General features: G+C 35.8%; 1 protein-coding gene across 1 annotated transcript in view; it reads left to right on the forward strand.

Moving 5' to 3' along the window:
* LOC134796467 (uncharacterized) overlaps positions 1-24,020 on the forward strand; it is a 69,241-nt gene that overhangs the window by 31,079 nt on the left and 14,142 nt on the right. The window contains exon 11 of the mRNA XM_063768660.1: positions 701-830. Coding sequence (XP_063624730.1) covers positions 701-830 — 130 coding nt within the window. The remainder of the gene's footprint in view (positions 1-700; positions 831-24,020) is intronic.

The raw sequence follows: 24,020 nt of genomic DNA on the forward strand, positions 1-24,020 counted from the left end.
TTGACGCGGGCTCGCGGGCCTCAAGCGAGAGGTTCGCGGGCCGCTTGTTGCCGACCGCTGGGTTACACTATTAATATCTATCGTGTCATTCAGTACTCGTGAACTGACTTTTTAGAAGGCGAGGGACACGATAATAAACGATAAAAGCATGCGAATTGTAGGCGTATAGTTAAGGTATTGCGAGCTTTGTAGTACCTGATGTAAAATTTTTCATAGACTTTCGGTGTCAGATCTTTCTGTAACTGCCTGCAAGCCTGTGTATCGCAGACGTGGCCTGTAACAGCTTACAAGTATATTTCTAATAATGGACATAGACATCATTTGTTGGTAATAAATTATTAAGGTCAGATGGGTAAGGGAAACATACTTTATTTTTCAGAGAAACCGTAAGATAAAATTTAAAGTCCTTCTACGTAAATATTTTTAAGTTAATTTTATCATTTAATTTAGTTTTTAATATCTCTAACTGTTTATTTTCCCTAGAAGTGTTCGCCTTCCCCCATAGTTCCTCTTACCCCACCTGACCTTACAGGTCACTATTTTCAAACTTACTTCTACACATCTTACGCCGTAAATGCGCCGCGAGTACTCACGCACATGTTTGCTGTAGATTGCGTGCCCTATATCGAGCCTTTCATAACTTGCGCTAGTTCGGCGCGCAATCTGAACTGAAATAGTGAACTCTCTTGTATTTCTCAAGGACATCAGTGCAGCACGAAGTGTGGACAGCCCGCCGGACCCTCGGCGTCGGCGTCGGGATATTCGTGGCGTTGTTGATCGCGACACCTGTGCTTGTCCTCATGCTACGGAACACTATTACTACCATGCAGGTATGTAGATAGATTTTAATTTAAAAGGAACCATTGATAAAAATGACCTCCACGAGCAGGGCCGTCTTAAAGTATGCTGGGACCCCTGGGCACATAAGAATTTGGGGCCCTTTTGGAAAGTAAAGAAAGCGAATCAAACTAACATTTTTCTACTATGATCTTCTATTTATTATGGGTAATCAAATATACTGTTACTGTCTGTCCATCGGGGCCCCCTGAGGATGGGGGCCCTGGGCACGGGCCCCGTGTGCCCTTGTGGTTAAGACGGTACTGTCCACGAGACTTAGTGAACTTCAGGTGATCTTGCGAATTCATTGTAAAAATTGAGACGCTATTACTTTGGTCACTGCGGCCACAGAATAAATAATAGTAATATAGGTACCTACAGAAGATTCATTCTCTAACAAAACGCGTCTGTTACGATTAGGACAGATATGAACGCTAGCTGCCGCAAGCGCCACGCGCGGCCTATGGCTAGCCACCAAAATTGGTGTGGGACGGATGTACTTAAAGCTACTTGTTGCGACGCGACGAAATCGCGGAGTGAGCCACGCCTGCTGAGGTTGACTGGTGAAGATCAAGACATGATCAAGACCTATTTACTTGTGTATATAAATAATTGCAAGATAAGTATTAATTTTAAACAACCAACCTGGGGAGTTCGGAATCCAAAAGTTAAAATATTCTGCAACGATTTAAATTTTTTTGAATTTTTGACTGTGCATCAAAGTGATCAAAGCATCGTGAATCGTGCATTAAAGTATACTGAGCACATGAACAGCTTATATTTAAGAACACCTGTACCTGCTATGTGATATGCAATTATAAACGATTTCAATTATAATTTCAATGAGCGGGGCAATAGAAACAGTATGAGGATTTCCTACAAGTATTTCTCTGGCTCCCAATGTTTCTCCTACCCTATCTAACCTTATGCATTTCGCCACATAATTTCGTAACCAGTAATTCCAATTTACCGGATATTTTTGAGAAAAATAATCGTCGTTGTGATGACGTATTTTCCCCAGAAGTATTTAAATATTAGTAGGCTGTAATACGTACATACTCGTATGCCTTGTAACCGTTTTATGGAAATTATCATAATGTTAAAACTGATCCGTTGGTTTTCCTTCTTCGGCATTGAAACGGTAGAATAATGTGGGTTTTGATACGAATCATTATGGGCTGATGTATCATACAATTAGTCTTTAAATGACGAATCTTTATGACGTTTGTAATGACGTTAAATGAAGGATAATAAATGATTGGACACTCATAAGGACTTTTTTCGATTACTTTCATGGTTATGTACGATTCCCACCAACCGGATGGGGCTTATTTCTTAAACGATATTAGTCTAATTTTATTAGTGTGTTGTCATGGCAACCCATACGATTTGACAGTTCGTGGACTAATCATCATCATCATCATCATCATCATCATCATCATCATCATCATCATCATCATCATCATCATCATCATCATCATCATCATCATCATCATATCAGCCAGAGGCCGTCCACTGCTGGACATAGGCCTCCCCCAAAGAGTGCCACAATGACCGGTCTTGCGCCACCAACCACCATTGCGTGGACTAATACTATTAGTTTAATACCGTTCGAGAAATGGGCCCTTGGGGTTGAGCCGCACCCTTAGAGCATTTAGTAACTGGAGATGTCATCGCTGTCATTTTCTTTACGAAACAGTCTGCCAATTTTTGCGGGAGAGGGGACGTCAAATGTATTGCTATTTCTACATGATTTGTACGTAACGTACAAATAGCCATGTCAGTCCATACAAAAGTTTGCACAATCGTGCAAGTTTTTCGGCAGAGGGGTCCAAATGTGAAATGCGCTCCGACTCCGCCCGTTCGGTGGGAATCGTACTTTATTATACGGAATGTAGATTTTCCTATGCGGTTGTATAATTATAAAAAATCCCGTTCCGTGATAATTTCCTTCTATTTTTTTCGAACTGTGACGCAAGTCAAAATGTAGGTAAATGGTTGGAAAAGTTATTTTGACCAAATTATATTCGTTTTATGATACAGTCATGGACAGTTAGTAGACATTAGTGTTCTAAAATGTGTCAATTTAGGGGCAACCAGAACATGTAGTAAACCCCATATGCAAAAAATGTTGGTTTCCTGGCAACCTCAAATTATGCATTTGTTAAATGACCAAAACAAGTGTGATTTGCCATTAGAGTTACGAATCGTCAACCCAATCGGTCATTCTCAACAGAGTGGATGTGATTATCCGTCAGACTATCCTTGAGTGAGTCACTACTATGTGAAAACTACGTAGGTAAGAGGTTTACAACCTTTGCAATTCTTTTGCAAGACCTCTTCAATTGTGTCGCTTAACTTCAAACTCGGGTAAATCCATGCGACACTCTCAGCAAATATCCCAATATCTTTTCTTAATACCAAAAATCGCATAATCTGACAGATGGATTTACCCGAGTTTGAAATTAAGCGACTTAATTTTACTCAGTAATGTAGTTAAATAATACGCTCGTTAACATTTAAACACTTTATTATCTCCAGTTCATATTTAAAACTTGAATAGAGGTAGGAAAAGTTACAATACTAAAATATTATAATAATCATAATTATGCGATAGTCACAGATTATGCATGGGTTTACTGGTAAATAATGACGTTCTGTTACGTAGGTACATATTGAATATAGTATAATCGGACTTTTTGTTATATTGGATTTGCAAATTATAAAAGAATCCTCGTTTGCAAAAAATGAATAAGTTATTTGTATTATTTTCATTTTACGTAATTAATATAATTATGTTAGTAGATACCAAGTTATAAAATAGGATATTTCCTTTACCTACACTACAAAATCCAAAATGTAGATTTAAGGGCTTGAAGACACTGGAATAAATTGACTACAGTGAGTCTATGATGCACTAAACATCGTAATGACATTAAAAACTATTTTTCAATAAATTAAATAGGTACTTACTAACAATTTACACTTTACACAGCCGTAGTGAATCATACTTACAATACGTACGTATAAATAATGTCATAGGTAAAGCCTATTATAGTACTTAGGACGTCATGAATTGACTTTAACAACCATTGAAACGATTCCATTGTACAAGTATTTACACAAAAATAAGTTAAATAAGTAATGGCACCTCATAATTAGGCAACAGTTTGGCTTTTAAAAGGAAATAAAAAAAACGCAATGGCAAGAAAGACTATGAAACAATACTCTTTTTTTACTCCTCTGATGCATTAGATATAGTTATTTGTACAACAAGAGATCAAAGTTTGATATTTCTTCGAGTGCTTATTTTGAGACCCGTGCAAGCGAAAGATTCTATAATAATTTATCTAATTTAGAATCTTGAGCGTAGTAAGGGATTCAAAAGCGCACGAGATGTAAATAACTTTGATCTCGTGTAGTACACAAAATTTTTCACCCTAAGCAGTGAGAACATACCTAGAGGGACAGAGATAATAGAACCCCAGTATATCGAACTTGTATTAGACCCCGCATGTTGAAATGACATTTGACTATAAAGGGGCCCACTGATTAACATTCCGCCGGACGGTATCGGCCTGTCAGTTGTTCGGAACTGTCAAAATTTTGTTCTAACTGACAGGCCGATACCGTCCGGCGGACTGTTAATCAGTGGGCCCCTTTAAGGTAACTTGAATGTAATTTTGTCTCACTCAGTGAGCAAAATGACTCAGTGAGCAAAATCGCATTTTGCTCACTGTTTTTAAGAAGCAAAGTACCCTTGTTCGAGCTGCTGAGGTGAAAAATATTTTTTTTGGGAATATGACTGTCAAAAATATTTTGACATTTATAATTAAAATTGCATTTGTATTGGCAAGTTTTGGTGTTTAACTTGCTCTATCGTGAAACATTAAGATTAAAGATGCAAATTTGGAACAACCTAGCATTTTACCCTTATATGTATTAAGTATATTTAGAATATATTTACCATATACTCAATATACTCATAATTATCAGCACCTTAATACATACACAATCTAGTTTTTAAACTTATTCAGTTTTCAGTCTACCTCTAACTAAATCACTTAAACAATAAAAAACAAAAATTCATAAATATGACACTCGTGGAATTACAAATAAATTATATTCTATATACTACTGTACATAATATACCTCAAGAGGCATTCCATGAGCTGTCCCGTACAGACGCATTCTATTTCGTATATTAGGTATCTACATTTTATCAACGTTTCAAGTCAATGATTATTTTACTGAGCATTTTTTAAAGAGCAGAAAAACCTCCTATACCTTTAAATCGTCGGAAACTTGCATTTGTATGAGAGAACGGTAGACAATTTCGTGGAATACTCCATAAACACAGACTTAATATTATAGACGGTAAAAATGGAGCTGACATTGTTGTTTTCTATACTTACTTTGATCCTTAATGGGTCATTTACAAATGTAATAGGTTTTGTTTAAGCGTAAAATCTTTCGCCTTGTCTCACGTCATGTCAGCCAGCCTGGGGTCCATTTCTCGAACGCTATTAGTCTAATATTATTAGTGTGTTGCCATGGTAACACGCACGACTTGACAGTTCGTGGAGTAATAATATTAGTCTAATACCTTTTGAGAAATAGGCACCTGTTAAAACTGGAACTACTTAGTTAACCTATTGAGCATTCCCTTATTCAATAAAATAAATACATTTGGCTTCATTCTATACAGTCACGATGACGGCGACTCTTTCGAGTATACAATATTTAAAATCCATCGCTGGTTCAAGCATGGTTCAGGTACATCGATCATCTTCGTAGTTTATTCTGTAAAAAAGAAAAAGAACTTCTTAGTTATTACATAGTATTGAAAAGTGACCATTAACATACTTAGATAGTTTGGTGGCATTCAACTCGTAGCAATGTAATGAATAATTGACGTTAAGTAAAATAAAAGAGGTTTCTCTATACAGATGATTATTTTCCTTCATATTTTCACGGAAACGTACGAACGTGTCTTGCTATTTCAGTCAGTGTCGGTACAAAAAGTACTGAGGTTGACTGAAGTAGCATGAAAAATACGAACGTTTCCGAGAGAATACGATGGAAAACAAATGCACTACATCTGTAAAAGTTTAGTATTTCAATCTTTGATATTATCGAATCATGCCATCCATCACATATAGTTTATATAACTTTTATATGTATACTTTAAAACTAAAAATTACCGTTATTATCGTTTAGAAGTCCGTTTTGCAAAAAGTTACATTGGGTGTACAAAAATATTAAGTAAAATTAAAAGTCTTAAAATATTTTTTAACGGCGCGTCGGCATCATAAATGAGTGTATGTATACAGGATGATTCATGAGACGTGAGCAGGACTAATCCTGCACACTCAGTAACTGATAAATGATCGATCACCGTCGTATTTAGGAGAAACAACAACACTTTTTCCTATTTTTTAACTTCTTGGTGAGGATAAATTTAATTCTCAACAATCATGGTCAACCTACAGGACCTAATTAATAAACATAAAACCTCTTTAACTGTAATGGCATTTTGATTACGAAGAAAATAAACTGTCAAACTTGAGTGAGATACGAGTTTTCAAAAGTAACCAGACCGTGATGACAGTAATGACATTCAATTTGACACAGAATATCGGTAGTTTAGTATTCTAATTTTAGGGTGACCATGCATGTCGTAAAAAAATTAATAACTTTTTTTTTCAACACGACTAGAAAATTAACGTTAACCTCACTAATACTGATACGAAACAGTTGCTTATAATTAACGATATGCGCAGTGTTAGTCCTGCTCACGTCTCCTGAATCACCCTGTATATGTACATGTAAGTATGTAAAGTTTTTTGTTTAAGTAAACGTTTCGTGTACATGAGGTCAACAAACGTAAGTTTATTATAATTAGATACGTATTTTCTTGTACCACCGCCCACACTGTTAACTGTCCATCGGTAAACCTTATTACAAAAGGCATAAGGCCCACCGATGTACAGTTAATAGTGTTGCTGTTTGTACAAGGTTGGTTGGAAATGTGAACAGGTTCATTATCATATATTGAGAAAAATAAAGACAGATTTTTAGTACCTAATGCAGATACAAATTTAACGTTTATCATCCTTTTTATTGCTTAATTTGTAAATATAGGATTATTTATTTTCATAACAAATATACAATAAGATCTTGTTGATTTTGCCTTTGGATAAACTTGTTTTTGTTATTGTTGTTATTAATTTGCATTATATGTGGTAACGTCGAATTAAATACTCACTCTTCGCACGTAAAACACTCGTTTTCGAGCAATATCCTGCCGTGAGCGCAAACTTTCTTCCCATTAATTATTATTGCCGTAATGCTTCTCTTTAATCTAACTTTTTTGTCATGATTAACTTTCGAAGGCACACTTTGGTTCATTATCGTGATTGCAGGTACTGGATTGTTTGATTCACTAGTGTTAGTGGATACTGTAGTTGCGTCTTTGATATTTCGATATAACGGATCACACGCGACAGAAGAAATCGCTATGACGCATAGCAGGATTGGATCCATTGTTACGTGTGGTCACGGCTACTGTTGCCACCAGACTGCAGACTTGCAACCGTAAGTCGGCTTTATGGCGAAATTGTCGTACGTAAAAGGATTCTATCGGCGTCAATGGTTGCGGGTGTGGTTCCCACTGGGTTCTAAGCCTATTTAATACTGGGTTAATTTATTTACGTAATAAATACGTAGTATCATGTAGGAAATATTCAATATTGTAAAATGTACGTACATGTGTAAGACATTTTTAACAATAATAACCGGGCGAGCGTAAACTGCGAGTGTAGCGTCTCCTTTTCAGCTTGGGCACAAACGCTTTCGTATGTTTGTCTGGCTGTTCGGCTCTGATGGCCTACCGCGAGCACCGAAGTTCGAAAATGCGAGCATCTTTCTCTGTCGCCCTAATTACGCCTTTTTTGTAGTAAAAGAGAAAGAGTAGGGCCTCTCTTCTCACCTGCAGGTCGAAATTTTAACAGATTCTAGTGAAATTTTTAGAGCAGGTCCGATAATTATATGGAAATATGATGTCGATTCAGCTTTTAAAAAAAGGCGGGGTCATGGTGGTAGGTACCCTAAAGTATTCATAGCGATAGAGTTGTTGGCGGCTCTTGAAACGATTCATCGGCATCGATAGTAGCGCCGGATGTATGTATGCGAGCGGTCATAAAACTCATCAATTCATAATGCACTGCCCAAAATTACACCAGTAATAGATAGACGTAGGTAAGTATATGCCACTTGATGGTAAAACTTTTAAGCTTGTTTTATGATATCGACCTCGGATATGATAAGATAAAAGATAAAAAATAGTTTATTCAAGTAGGCATATTACAATGCGCTTATGAACGTCAAATAAACCTTTACCGGCTCCAACCGTACACCTCTGCCCCGAGAAGATTTAAATCCCCCCTCAATTGGAGGAGGGTATCCCAATATGGGACCGGCAACAAACTCGGCGGGACACATCTTTTCAAAACATTATTACATCTTATAATTAACATGCATTACGAGTAATTAAGAAAAATACAATTTAAATTACTATAGAATTCATGCAATTATACTCAGTGAGTACATACCTAACTCGCGCGCATAGCTATGCGTTAGCTACAAACGCTAAGAATTAAGCTGAAATATTTGGATGGATTCCTATTTATTTATTCAAATGACTTTAAAGTCCTTGTATCATTGACTAAATAAAAATTCCAAAAATTATTAATTTACGGAAAGTGTTTACGTATAATTATCAGCTTGGACGTAATACGTAAACAGACGTGGACTATACATATATGTATGTTTAAATATATGTTCATAGCAAAAAATACTATAGTTACCTAATGGTAATGTTGTAACGCCAGATCATTAAATGAAGGTTGTCCTCTACCCGCCCAGAGACCTATAAAAAGGTCTCCTGTTCCATTCTAATTTGAATCTTTGTTTTGACAAATCAAAATTACGTTTGTCTTGGCAAGTTTTGACGTCTGGGCGACCTACAGGTATAAAAGTTGAAAAGTAACAATTAACTATTGTTAAGGATTTCCGAGTGTTTCTTTTAAGCAATCGACTACACTGACTAAATATAGGTTTTCTTAAAATATAAAGCAAATATACGTACTCTTTACACGTAAAACACTCAGATCCAATTGCTATCTTATTTGAGGGACATTTTGTTGTAAAAATATGTCTTCGCACTCTTCGTTGTCCGTTTATGTACGATTCAACAGCAATTGGTTTTGTGCGCACTATATTTTCACTCGGTAAAACTGTTTCAAAATCATTGTTTATCTTGTCTGGTTCAAGCGAGTTCATTAGCATTGCATTTTTATCAAATTCTTCATCGATACGATTATTCACACCAACACTTGGCACGGTAATTTTAAACTGGTTATTTTTATTAATTTCTTCACTCGCGTACATTTTCCTTTTATGAATTTTGTTTACTGGTTGACTCGCGATAAGGTGCGCGAAGGCAGCGACGCAGAAGGCACAAATAAGAGGCGACGTCATGATACTATGTGATCAGCTGTACGGCTATATTGTAACTGATATTGCTCGGAGCGATCACGGCTTTATATGAAAACTCATGGGTAACAACGAGTAGGTATATATTTTTTTTATTTGGCTTTATGACCTTTACATAAAATTCTTGCTAAGCATCTATTTCTATTGCAATTTAGATTATTATGTAGGTAAATTTTAACGCTTTCTTCGATTATTTTTAATTAGAAGTCTGGTACAGTATATTGTGTCAATGTGGCGTAAAGAGTCTGTCATTGTTTTTCCCCTGGACTCTTAGTAAAGGTACAGGACACGTCATACAACGGAAATCATTTTAGTGGTTACCTATGTATTGTGCGCCCGACATGTCTGTATACGCATCAATGTATGTGTGTTTAGGACAGTCAGTCTTTGAAAATATATTTTTGGCCTAACAATGTACCAAATGATACAGAAATCAAGTTCATTGGCTGTGTGTTATCACTTATCAGTAGGGATTTTTTTGAAAAAAATGTGTTCCTATCATTAACTTTTTTTCGAAAAACTACCAACTCTTGGATATTGATTAAAACAAAGATATAAAGTGTCACCAGTTTTTCATACAAATTTTAGGTGTCAGTTTTCTGACTGTCTATAGAAAATGTATGTGAAAATGCGTCACAACTGTCAATTTTTTCCATTTTAGGGTTCCGTACCTCAAAAGAAAAAAACGGAACCCTTATAGGATCACTCTTGCGTCTGTCTGTCTGTCCGACCATTCCCCCCCCCCCCCCTTTATCTCTGAAACTACTGGGCCTAAAATTTTGAAAAAAATACACAACATAGTACTTTACCTAGTTTACCCATTGATGACAGGAAAACCTATTAGAAATGTGCAGTCAATCGTGAGTTGGACTTATGTACGGAACCCTTGGAACGCGAGTCCGACTCGCACTTGACCGGTTTTTAAATCGATACCTCGATAGTCTTGAATAGAAATAACCCAAAAGTTGATGGTAAGTACACTTTTTTCTGTTAATACTCTGCAGTATTGTTACCATATAGGCGAGGTAAAAAGTACACTTGTTGAAAAGCTTTGTCTTAAATTTTATTCATTACTTCGTACTACGATGCCATATTGAAATTTATTGACGGCCCATCTATATCTTAGTAAGTAGAAGCGGAAATTGGTAATGTTGAGTCTAAAACATCGACTCACAGTTCAAGAGTATACTTTGTAATAGTATGTTAGAGTGGGTGTGTCATTATACTCATTAGTTATTAAGGCGACTGATAACCGAAATCACTTGGACAATACTTCTAGGTAACTTCAAAATAAATCAATAAGCAGTTGTTTTTCGAAGTGAATTCATGAACCATGATAGCTAGACAGTTGAAATTTTCACAGTTGATGTATTTCTGTTGCCGCTATATCAACAAATACTAAAAAATACGGAACCCTCTGTGGGTGCGTCCGACTCGCACCTGTCCGGTTTTTTTCTATACAGGGTGATTCAGGAGACGTGAGCAGGACTAATACTGCGCATTTCGTAGATTATAAGCAACACTTTCGTATCAGTATTAGTGAGGATTTAGGAACTAAGGTAGATGTAATATATTAAATACAACCTACATTATGTAGTGAAAATTAAATATAATCTTTATACACTGTATAAAATGTGACATGTAATTTATATTATCAATAAATATTATGATTATGATTATGAGGTTAACGTTAATTTTCTAGTCGTGTTGAAATAAAAAAGTTATTAATTTATCTACGACATGCGTGGTCACCCTAAAATTAGAATACTAAACTACCGATATTCTGTGTCAAATTGAATGTCATCACTGTCATCGCGGTCTGCTGGTTACTTTTGAAAACTCGTATCTCACTCAAGTTTGACAGTTTATTTTCTTCGTAATCAAAAATTAAAGAGGTTTTATGCTTATTAATTAGGTCTTGTAGGGTGACCATGATTAAATTTGCCCTCGCCAAAAAGTTAAAAAATAGGAAAAAATCTGGCTGTTTCACCTAAATACGACGGTGATCGATCAATTATCAGTTACTGAGTGTGCAGGATTAGTCCTGCTCACGTCTCATGAATCACCCTGTATAAATTTGTTATTGTGTGAGGGGTGAGGAAAAGCCTGTCATTTGTAGTCTTATACATATATTCGGTCGCCACAGCAGCTCTGCGGTCTAACATTTTCTATACTAAAAAATGATTTTTGGAGTATTAAGAGTGTAATACTTATCAGTCTCTCAATTTAATGGCAAAAGGGTATAATATTTGGTAAGCTGGGTAAATGGAAAGCTACCTATTATAGGAAATATGAAAAAGACTCATCCGTTTGTGAAAATTGATGTATTATTTATAACAAAAACAATAACATTTGTTTTACATTGCATTTTGATATAACAAAACAGTCATATGACATGTTTATTTCAATCATGAAGTATCTCACAACACACAACCTTTACTCTTGAACATTTGTATTCCTGTCAATAGTACGAGTAACAACAATACAAAGTTAATACTTAATTAAGGAATGTAACGATTTTGATAGCATACGCAGCGCAAGTGTTATTTATACGTCATAATTTCACAGAAGTTTGACGTTTAAAATAACACTTGTACTGCGTGTGCTATCAAAAGTGTTGTTTTATTGGTCTCACTCTAATTAGTTTGAATTCCAAACATCGTCTGCGTTAACTTGACAATAAAATTAAAAATAATAATTTACACGAAATAATCTAAAATACCATTTAATATTTAAGTAGGTATATTATCCCAGCGATCAAAGTCAGGTGAAAGCTACTTAAACATAAATTATCTAAATTATGAATATATTCTTCAATACATATTTGACCATGTTCATATTTAAAATCTCACAATTAAAAAATATATATATTTACAATAACTTAGTTCTCTATAAAACTTGTGCTGCCTTATTATAGCAATTGACTATAAGTAGTCAATAATAACACGGTAAATAGGAGCAAAAATACTTAAGTTACCTAAACTTAAAGATACAATAAATATTCATAAGTTAAGTAAAGGGGCCCACAGATTACCAGTTCGCCGGACGATATCAGCCTGTCAGTTGTTCGCCACTGTTACCTTTTGCGATTAACTGACAGGCTGATATCGTCCGGCGAACTGATAATCTGTGGGCCCCTTAAAGGTTAAAATTAGACTAATAATGACTTTTATTGGAACGTACGATGGTTTAATACCGTATAATACCTTCTTGCTTAACTAAAAATAAGTATTTACAATAATAGAATAAGCGTAATCGACACTTATGTTATATCACTATCGCTTTTACCTACACTGTAATGCCATGTAACAGTGTCTGTTATTAAATAAATAAATAAAATAGTGAAAAAGTAGTTTAACAAGTTAAGTACAATTACAATCTTAGTATACGCCTATACGTAAAGTTTTTATAGCTAGTAGATAAATGAAAATCTATGAATACATTGTTATTAATAATGTACCAAATAATCACCTTCCTATTAAATTCAAAGCAAGTCAGAAAGTATCAATGCTTTGTTTACTTTTATACCGAACATTTACAAGAAATAGAGAGCAGCAGTTTTGCATTTTTTCAACGGATCAGAAAACAATAAATATGGCACACGAGATCACTATGAGCTAATTACTTAAGGGGCCCACTGATTAACAGTCCGCCGGATGGTATCTGCCTGTCAGTTGTTCGGAACTGTCAACTTTTTGATCTAACTGACAGGCCGATTCCGTCCGGGGAACTGTTAATCAGTGGGCCCCTTTACTGGCCTATTTAACTCACACACATACACACAAACTTAGTTTTGGTATTAAATACATAACCGACTAGTTGAGGTACTTACATTCTAATAACTATTTGGTTACTAATGTCTAAAATAATTAAAACTGTTTTCGTTGTAAGCAAATTATTTGTAGTATAATTTAGGAGTATGTTCCAAATCACTTTCGTTGGCCAACCAAACTTAGTTGGGCTACCTGGGCTCTAGAAAATGACCAAACGACTTCAAACTCAACAGCAAATTTTTCATAACGTTGGTTAGTCTAACTTCTTTCGTTATATCATGCTGCTGACTGTATTTTTTAACGGCGATTTAGGTACAGTTCAACATTGAATAGATAATGACTGCCCAAGTGGCCGGTTGATCGAAATTAGGAACCAAATAGCTCTTGACTTCACAGTTTCATCAAATAACATTATAAATATAATGGATGGTCCTTAAACGGCACTGGTAACAAAAGTCACTTTAACTAAAGTTTCTTTGTAAATGTATGTGGCGACCGTTTTTAAAGCAGCGTATTCTAGGCTTGTATAGAATAGAACTGACACCTTTGCTCTTATGTTGTTAACAATCCCCCGTTCTGAAACAATGAATAGAAAAGGTTAATTTATGGTGCTTTTAACTAAGAAATAAATGAGTATATATAAGGGCTCCAAAATCATTTAAAAGGCTTCAGAATATCTTTATTATGTTAGAGATCATAATTTTGTCCCGTCTATAAATGTGAGTTAATATATAATTTTGTCATCCGATTTCTTAAATATTTACAGAGTTTTCACATTCTCCGCTCCGAAATCGGATGTCAGATGATACATGGAGAAAAACAGCTGCTAGAGAGTGCCTTATGGCATCAAGTCCTTCTGTTTTGGTTTAAGGTTATGTTTTGAAAATTAAACAATGAACAAAAAACGATATACAGGCACATCAGGCGCTTTTGAAATTTTTACTCCTTTGTGGTCGTAGGTATCCGACATTCGATCTCGGATCGGACAATATGTAAACGCTCTTAGGTAATAAGTGCCTATTTATTATGAGTATATTAAATTTTGATTAGAATGTAAATGTCTAATATAAGTAGTAGTTAGCAAAATCAGTGAGGTAAACTTTCTGTGAATTATTTGTCACAGATATGACTACAAATACATTCCCATTTGTGATAGCTTCGGTGACACATACAAAATTACATCAGTATTGAATGATAAAATTCCTTTCAACATTCTTGAAAGTCTTAAAGTGTGACATATTCGCAACATTTGAATTTAATAGCTTTATTTTTGTCAAGCTTACAGTCCAATTCGAACGTGTTCTGACATCAAACCGATATCAGAATGATAATGGAATCATTTTTCTTTGACTTGTATTAGTGCGAGCGATACGCCTGCACGAATGACAGCTAACTGATTTGATTCCAATGTCATCCTAATATGTTTGATGTCATTGCACGTTCAAATTGGCCTGAGAATGACATAGTTATAACTTAGTACAAAATACGCTAAAAAACGTTCAATATCTCCAATAATGTCCTGGTTTGCTAAAATATTTTTTTTCTGTAAGCTGTATCTTTTACTGAGGTGTGCCAATAAAGAGTATTCTATCTATAATCTCTGAAAGTATCCATAATAATTACCTACTTATTTTATGCGCATGCAATGAAATAGGTACTATTGCCGTCTATTGCATTGCATTTTATCTCGAAGAACAAATATGTTTTGTTTGATATAATTAACGTCATATCCTCAAAAACTTAGTACTTATGACAGTTATAAGCGAGAGTGTTTATGTCTATTTGGCTTGTATAAACTTCACGATTGTTTTTGTCAAGATTATATGTAATATTGATACTGTAATTATAGTTAATATTGATACTGTAATTTTTGTCAAGATTATATATAGTATTGATATATTTAATATTGATACTCTACTTCTTCTCTAGGCCCAATATGCATTACAATACACTTACGTTTTGATCTACATAATTAGAACCTTTTATATACAATCAAGTAGCATTTCCTTAGCTTCATCGCTTTCTCAAACAGACGAAATTTATTTCAATCGTCTATACCCTCGTCCTGCCCGTTGTGATTTTAAAAGGACATAATATGTCCTTTATTATTCCATTTTGTAGTTATGAATAAAAAGCCTGGATAGGTTTAGGTTACACTGATAATTATTTTTTTTACTCAAAACGTGAACCAAAGGAAAATCAACTCTATTTTCCAAATAATTTGGTTCAAATTTCAATGGCGGGATGAGGATATTGAGGATTCAAATTAAAAATATGAAAATGTAATTTAATGTTTACACATTTAATTTAATTTTAGTGGACAGTAACGGTTGTGTTTCGTTCGCTACGGAGCGTAAATGATTGGCATGTTGGCTACGCAGCCAGACATCTAAAACTGCATGAGTAATTTCCATAATTCATTACTATTGGTTAATTACTGTTAGGTAGCAGTTTAGCAGTAGCGTTTGATATGTATCAAACGTTACTAGTTTGTGTAGTATACAAGGAAAAGCATAACAACATTGTAAATACATTATTTACCATCACTAATTACATCAATCAACAACGATTAACGTCTAGAAGTGCGGCGCCATCGCCATCTTCTTGTATATCATACCTATTGCATATTGGTTACTTTTACACTTTGAATGGCTTCTAAATGTTAGTTGTTACAACGGTCATACGACATTTTGCTTGTTAAGGCCATGCGAAGGTCTCTTAAGAGCGTGTGCTTTTCAATTAGTAATAAATGAGGAAAAATCAAGTTTTACTATAGCAATTTATCCTAATTTGGGTCCCTAATACCTATGTGCTCTTTAAGAACGCCGCAAATGAGATATCGCGATTTAAAAAAGGAAATAATAATAAATAAATAAAAAACCGGCCGCACTTGGCCTCGCGCACAAAGGGTTCCGTACCATTAAGCAAAAAACGGCAAAAAATCACGTTTGTTGTATGGAGCACTTCAATATTTATTTTAATCTGTTTTTAGTATTTGCAACAGAAATACCTACATCATCTGTGAAAATTTCAACTGCCTAGCTATCACGGTTAATGAGATACAGCCTGGTGACAGACAGACGGACAGACAGACAGATAGACAGACAGACGAACAGCGGAGTCTTAGTAATAGAGAGAGAGAGAGTTTTTACCCTTTGGGTACGGAACACTAAAAAAGGGTTGTATATTGACACAGAATAGTCTATTTGTTAAAGGCCACAGGAAACTGCGATTGTTTTTCCCTAATCGATCTATATATTTACTAATTAATTAACTGACCGCAGTTATTTAATGCTCAGTTGTAGTAATTTAATAGTTAAATGGCTTGCAATTCTGTACCATTATATCATTTCAAATACTTGAATGAATTAAAGGAATATATATTCCCACTTGTTGAGAATTTACTGTGTATGATGAATGACATGTTTAAGGATATATTATTTATTCTTAATACTACTTATTTATAGTAGTTTCTATTAAATTTGCATATTTATTGTAATCTTCAATTCCAATTGACCATATAATTCAGTAACTATGTATATCAATGTCTACATTTTTTAAACGAAATCTATTCTACTAGTGTAAAAATTATGAAACAACCCATTCCCCTATGTTCATAGTTGTTTATACTATTTTGCAAGTAATAGTATATTTCATTATGTAAACAGTAATTATATTAATAAAACTAACTTAACTAGTAAATATGTGACAATAAAAACAACACCACGGAAGGGTTTCGCAAAATCATAATAGTTCGCGCTTAAAATAGTCGAGTGCTTGTATGCCGCCGTCTCAGGCCACCTATTCTGCAAGCAGGCTATGGTTGGATATTGAATGTAAAATATATTTATTTATCTATAGAATGACAAAAACAAAATGCAAAAATATTCAAAAGAAACTTACTCTTCACACGTCTCTCGTTGCATGCAAATCCCGCCAATTCTTATTTTTCCTGCCGGACACATCCGAGGCATAACGCTCCGTTTCATCCTCTTCTTTACTCTATCACTGGGCACTGATTCCATCTTAAACTCCATAGGCAACTGAGGCATTCCTTTTTCATCTTGCGGTATCCATATTTCCAATTTAGGGTCCATATCGCTTGTAGAGACACCAATTTCACTCGCGATCGATTTATCTGATTGTATTGGTATGGCTACGATTAGCGCTGTCGCGCATATGCACAGAATGACACTTATAGGCCACATGGTTTCTTAATTACTACTTATTGTACTTTAGAGTACTTCAGAGGACGTGTGCTCTGATCGCGTGCTTACACGTGAATGTGTCTGCGCATAGCCTTGCTGCTGGTTTTATGTAAATCAGGCTCGTGCGCGGGCGCCGGCTTTCCTTATGATGTGACGAATTCAGAAGGAAACGGATTTTCCAAACCCTTGGCAAATCATTTATATGTATCATTTACATTATAAAGTGATAATGACGTAAATGGATAATATAGTTGAGCAAATTGCATAATGCTTTTTAAATCCATGTAAAAGACGGATCGAAAATAATTAATAAACGTTAAGTTATTATGTACATAATCCTCGGATTACAAATCGTTAAAAAGGTAGAATAGTGGTAGGTATTGATATCTACCTACGAATATGTATTTTTCGGTTTCCTAGTACTAAATGAAGGTAAATTTATAAATTTTATATATTTAATTTATCCTGAAGCGCTGGTGGCCTAGCGGTAAGAGCGTGCGACTTGCAATCTGGAGGTCGCGGGTTCAAACCCCGGCTCGTACCAATGAGTTTTTCGGAACTTATGTACGAAATATCATTTGATATTTACCAGTCGCTTTTCGGTGAAGGAAAACATCGTGAGGAAACCGGACTAATCCCAATAAGGCCTAGTTTACCCTCTGGGTTGGAAGGTCAGATGGCAGTCGCTTTCGTAAAAACTAGTGCCTATGTCAAATCATGGGATTAGTTGTCAAGCGGACCCCAGGCTCCCATGAGCCGTGGCAAAATGCCGGGATAACGCGAGGAAGAAGAATTATATTTATCCTGTACTTAATTGATATCAAGTTAACAGGCGGCACTTTAAAAAATTAAATTAGGTAATTCGAAAGTTTTAATCAAAATGTTTTTTTTTTTATAAAAGTACATGGATAGGGTTCCGTACCCAAAGGGTAAAACGGGACCCTATTACTAAGACTCCGCTGTCCGTCCGTCCGTCCGTCCGTCCGTCTGTTTGTCACCAGGCTGTATCTCACGAACCATGATAGCTAGACAGTTGAAATTTTCACAGATGATGTATTTCTGTTGCCGCTATAACAACAAATACTAAAAACAGAATAAAATAAAGATTTAAGTGGGGCTCCCATACAACAAACGTGATTTTTGACCGAAGTTAAGCAACGTCGGGCGGGGTCAGTACTTGGATGGGTGACCGTTTTTATAGATAATGGTACGGAACCCTTCGTTTGCGAGTCCGACTCGCACTTGGCAGGTTTTATTTTCACCCTCTGCCGATTATACGAGTAGGTACTTATCTTATCCACTGCAGTGTTTAGGTACTTGCCATTCGACAGATGTCATCTAAATTTTGTCGTTCTGACCACTTAAATAAGCTACCATTCGGTAAACTGCCAATTAATTTGCAAACAAGTATACAGCCTGCCTGATGGTAAGCGGTTACTATAGCAGATGTGTACCTGCAACTTCCTCTATCCCGTTGCCCACTTTACGGCTTTTGTTAAAGCCTGTCATTCCATACAAGAAAGTAGAGTCTATTACGAAATTTAACAATGAAACAATACACACTCATCAAACCTTAGTTACTAAATTAACTCACAGACTACAATATTGTGGGGAAAACCTTAGCCAACTTAAAAATACCAGTGATAGCGTAAGTTCAAGGATTTTTTTTCGGATGCATCATCAACATCATTTCGCGTTATGCAAAGTGATAACTAAGTTTGAAAACATGTTGTTATTGCAGGTTTTAAAATGTTGTCGTTTCGTGTTAAGAGGCCCACAGATTACCAGTTCGCCGGACGATATCAGCCTGTCAGTTAAACGCAAACACAGTTCCGACCAACTGGCAGACTGATATCATCCGGCGAACTGGTAATCTGTGGGCCCCTTTAGGATTGGGATCTCTAGGAATCTATGTAATACAGGATCATTAGATAGTTGACTCACTCGGCTGCGTAGACGCATGACGCAACAGGCAACACTTACTCACAGGCAAACGACACAAACGGTCCAGGATGCCTAGCCAAGGTGACAATCGCTTGCGCTACGACAAAGCTCTCTATCACTCTTCCATATTTGTGCGACAGTGACTGTTGCATTTTGTTCGCTACAGAGCGTTAAGGATTGGCATGTTTGCTACGCATCCAGACTTTAGGGTCGTATCGCGAGGAACTTGTCACACACATGTCCTTTATAGAAGTATAAATTCAATAAAACCTGTTTCCAAAGTGTACTTTATTTCGTATTTATGGGTCGTAATCGTCCCGAAAAACGGATGTGTCTTTCCTTTGGACAATTTAATATTAGTTAACGAATTAAATATAATTATTTTATACTAATAACAAGTAGAGTCTGGGAAGGACATTTCTATAGAAAAGATAAATAACATTAACTCGTAAAGATCGTCGAAGGAATTGCAGAAAAAAGCTAGCGTAAAAAGTTTCCTTTACGATAAAGACTTTTATGTAAAATAATATAGCCTGATGACTGTACTATTAGCAAAATTAGTGCCGCCTTATATGGTTACGACTTTACGAGTCTTAAATAAAGCCTAATTAAACGATGTGTGTAAGTTTTATACGCGTGAATCACACAGAATAATCGTATCAGAACCTGGATGATTCATACTAAAATGAATGTACCTCTAGATCCTATGGGACATCCCTAAACATTAGGTCGTTAGGGGCATCCCTTAGTCTGTTTTAAGTCTGTAGTACTTAGTTAAGTAAAAATATTACTTACGTACCAGGCTAAAAGTCCCCGAGAGTTCAGCAATACTAGTATATGACGTTTTAATGGTAGGGTTAGTAAGTGCAGTGAGTATGCACTTTTGTTTCAGGCGATGCTGCTTGGCACAATAGGGTATTATACTGTACTTAAAATAAATTATTTTACACCATGCATGAAATAAAGCACCAGATAATTATTAGAAAAACACAGATAGGAGTTATTTTTAAACACAAGTTCTATTTAATAAATCGGATAGAAGTATAAAAAGTAGGCGAGTTGACCGTGACGTCACGATGTAATGTTTCATATAAATTCCATATTAGAAAATCGTTTTGACAGTTCTAAAAAAGTAACTGATTTGACTAGTAGGAAAATACCCTATTGTTCCTTGTGGTAGCTGTTTCAGCAGCAGCTCTAGAGGGCCTACCATGACTTACGTTCGACGTATTGCTTCTCTGTCGCACTTGTAAATTGTGTGACGGCAACACGTCGAACGTGGTTCGCGGCCCTCAGGTTCCTTCTAGGTCTCTTCATCAAAGGTAGAACCTAAACCTGTACACGTATTCATGACAATCCGTATAGTGATTTATTTGACATTAAGAGGAAACACTGAGGACCTTTAAAAACATTTCAAGGACACGTTAGGATTACCCTATTTATAATAAACCTAAATAAATAACCTTTGGCCGATGCATCAGTGATGTTGCACCACAGACGGTGACATCAATAGACGTCTGTTGCGGTTTTAACGTACAGAGCGAGCCTCAATATGAAAGGGTTAACTGCGTCAGTGTGGCCGATGACATTGAGGTTGCTGGCGATGGCGTAACGCAGGTAAACCCGGGTGAAATGACTCGAAGGCATCATTTATTACTTCCCACAAGATCTAGTGCATGCATATAAAATCGCGTTAACAGCATAGGTGCAGGTCATTGCCAAGATCGTAGTGTGTAAGTTTAGCTTTATTTGTACATATGTAGTTAGTTTAGCTAGTTCTCCCTCTCTCTCTTTTCATCCTGTTACCCCCTGCTGGGGTGTAGGGCTCGAATCTTTTTCTTCCACTGACTCCGGTCCTGGGCAGCTTGGGTAGCCTCCTCCCGCCCCATCCCCAATACACCCAGCTCTTGCTCCACAGAACGGCGCCAAGTAGATTTAGGCGACCATGTTTCATGTGGTTCATGTCATGTGTTTAGCTAGTTAGTAAGTAGTAATACTAATAATTGTACGCCATGGCAAAACAAGTATCGTCTTGTAATGAAATATTTAACACCTATTTATAAAGCTTGTTCAATGCAAATATACGATCATTCATTCATTCATTCAAGAACTTGGCTTTCTTTGCTAGACAGTGCTTTGTTTTCGGCAACCGATTTTGCCGAATACAAAGAGAATTGAAATTTCGTTAAAGTTACATCAGGAAAAGTCTGCAACGATTTTGATCACTCGCAGTGCAAGTGTTATTTTAAACGTCAGACTTCTTTGAAATTATGACGTATAAATAATACTTGCACTGCGTATGCTATCATAATCGTTGCAGACTTTTCGTGGTCTAACTCTATATGCCTTCTATCCCTTGAATAGGTACAGTCAGCATCTGAAGTACCGGATGAAACAACGCTCCAAACCGGAAACCTTCAATTATACGTACCGTAATATTGTCTTCGATTACCGTGATAGTTACCTACTCTTGAATTAAAACTATTAACGGAATATATCGCCCGTACGTACCGTACTCAAATAACAACTCAGCATCTATTTATTTAAGTTAAGTGGCCTTATAAAATGTTATCGACGTAAGTTAATAAAAGGCTTTAAATACAAAGTAAATTACAGGGCTCAAAATTACCCATGCGACTGCGATAATGGGGATCGTGCGGATTTGACTGTTTGGGGGATCAGCCATTTTGTAGCCTAATCCAAGCCTACTTTACTGTATTGTTATAGACTAACTTGATTTTGCTTGATGTAATCAATACTTTCGCGTTTATGATATTACAAGTTACTAGGGTTAAAAATTCTCGACACAATCAAATCGTTTTTTTCAGGACGTTTTGAAAGTTTCGTTTTTTTCCGTTTTTTTCAGTTTTTGGGATAGAAATGAAACTTTTTTAAACTAACGACATTTAGATAACAAAACACACAAGCAGGCGTGTAACCTAAACTATGGATTAAATATAAATGGAAAAATTCACAAGTTCTATTCAAAGTGCGTTTTTTTCCGTTTATTTCCGATTTTTTTGTTTTGTTTTTCGGAAAAATATATAAACTAAGTGACATTGTTTTTTTCCGAATAAAACTTAAAAAACCGGGCAAGTGCGAGTCGGACTCGCGCACTTACCATAATGAAAAAAAAAACGGAAAAGAAATGCAAAACAAAACGGTCACCCATCCAAGTACTGACCACGCCCGACGTTGCTTAACTTTGGTCAAAAATCACGTTTGTTGTATGGGAGCCCCATTTAAATCTTTATTTTATTCTGTTTTTAGTATTTGTTGTTATAGCGGCAACAGAAATACATCATCTGTGAAAATTTCAACTGTCTAGCTATCACGGTTCGTGAGATACAGCCTGGTGACAGACAGACGGGCGGACGGACGGACGGACGGACGGACAGCGAAGTCTTAGTAATAGGGTCCCGTTTTACCCTTTGGGTACGGAACCCTAAAAAAACGGGAATTTTTTCAACCTTAGATGTTAATGATATCAAAGCATCTAGCTTGCATCAATGTAAAAGTGTATTTTTTTATATAATTAATTTACTTCTTAATGTCCATATTATACTTAGTCCGTCTATCATGATGCTATCCGTTTATTGTTTAGCATGTGGAAATAATTTTTCCCATAAGTTCAGTCTAACGACTATTTCCTTAATAAAAAAAAAGTTTTTCTCATTCTTCAAATAATCTGAGTATTAAATAAATAAATTTGTAGGCATCTGTTGATAAATAAATAATAATAATAAATATCTGGGGATAATCTTACACAGATCGACCTAGATTCGAACTAAGCAAAGCTTGTGCTGAAGACTTTTCACAAATTTGATTTGGCCATTCTTATCTCGGTTTTAGAATTAAAACGCTACTTAAAGTAATGGTATTATGAAACCATTTTAACTTTAAAGTAAATGTAGATTCAATGAAATCTTTTATATCTTTGTAAAATCATAATTAGGAAAGATTATAGACTATTAAGGATTTACCTACTTGACGATTGTTATTAGGAATAAATGCCTTCTTTTAATTCCGTCGATCGTGACGCTATATGCTTACAATATTGCTTAGCCTGCGCCGATATATTTTTGGCAATAAATTGCTTAATTTTAGCGTTCTGATGTGTTAAACAAATATTTCACAATAATTATGTCTACAGGTCAAGGCAGCAGGCCGGTCTGTGACGAGCTGACGAGTTCGATGAACTTGGCATTGCGTAGCGACGTAGGCATTTCATTGAGTAATATTTATTCATTCAGTATAACTTAGTAACGTAATCATAATTAATATGACGACACCTAACCTTTACATTAAAAAGAATAAGTTCATATAAAAAGCTAACAAAAATATAAGTTCAAATAACACAAAAAAAGCGATGGCTCGATGTCGTGAAAGCAGGTATGAGCGTGAACGGGCTCACACGAGACGACGCCCAGGATCGCGCAAAGTGGAGGAAAGCAAGTAGGAAACCGGACCTGGCAAAGGCCGGGATAACGCTAGGTAGAAGAGGAAGTTCATATAAACATATACACGTGCGTCTCAAGGGTAGGCAGAGATCACGGAAGATTTTAGCGTACAATAATTTACTGACGGTGGGCAAGAACTTTTCATGTTTAAGTCACTAAGTTTGAGTGAGTCACTAAAACTAAGAATATAATTATTTATAGGTACTTTTAGTTTTAGTGACTTAAACGTGAAAAGTTATCCT

Source organism: Cydia splendana, chromosome 13 (assembly GCF_910591565.1).
Source record: "Cydia splendana chromosome 13, ilCydSple1.2, whole genome shotgun sequence".
NCBI classification, from domain to species: Eukaryota; Metazoa; Arthropoda; class Insecta; order Lepidoptera; family Tortricidae; genus Cydia; species Cydia splendana.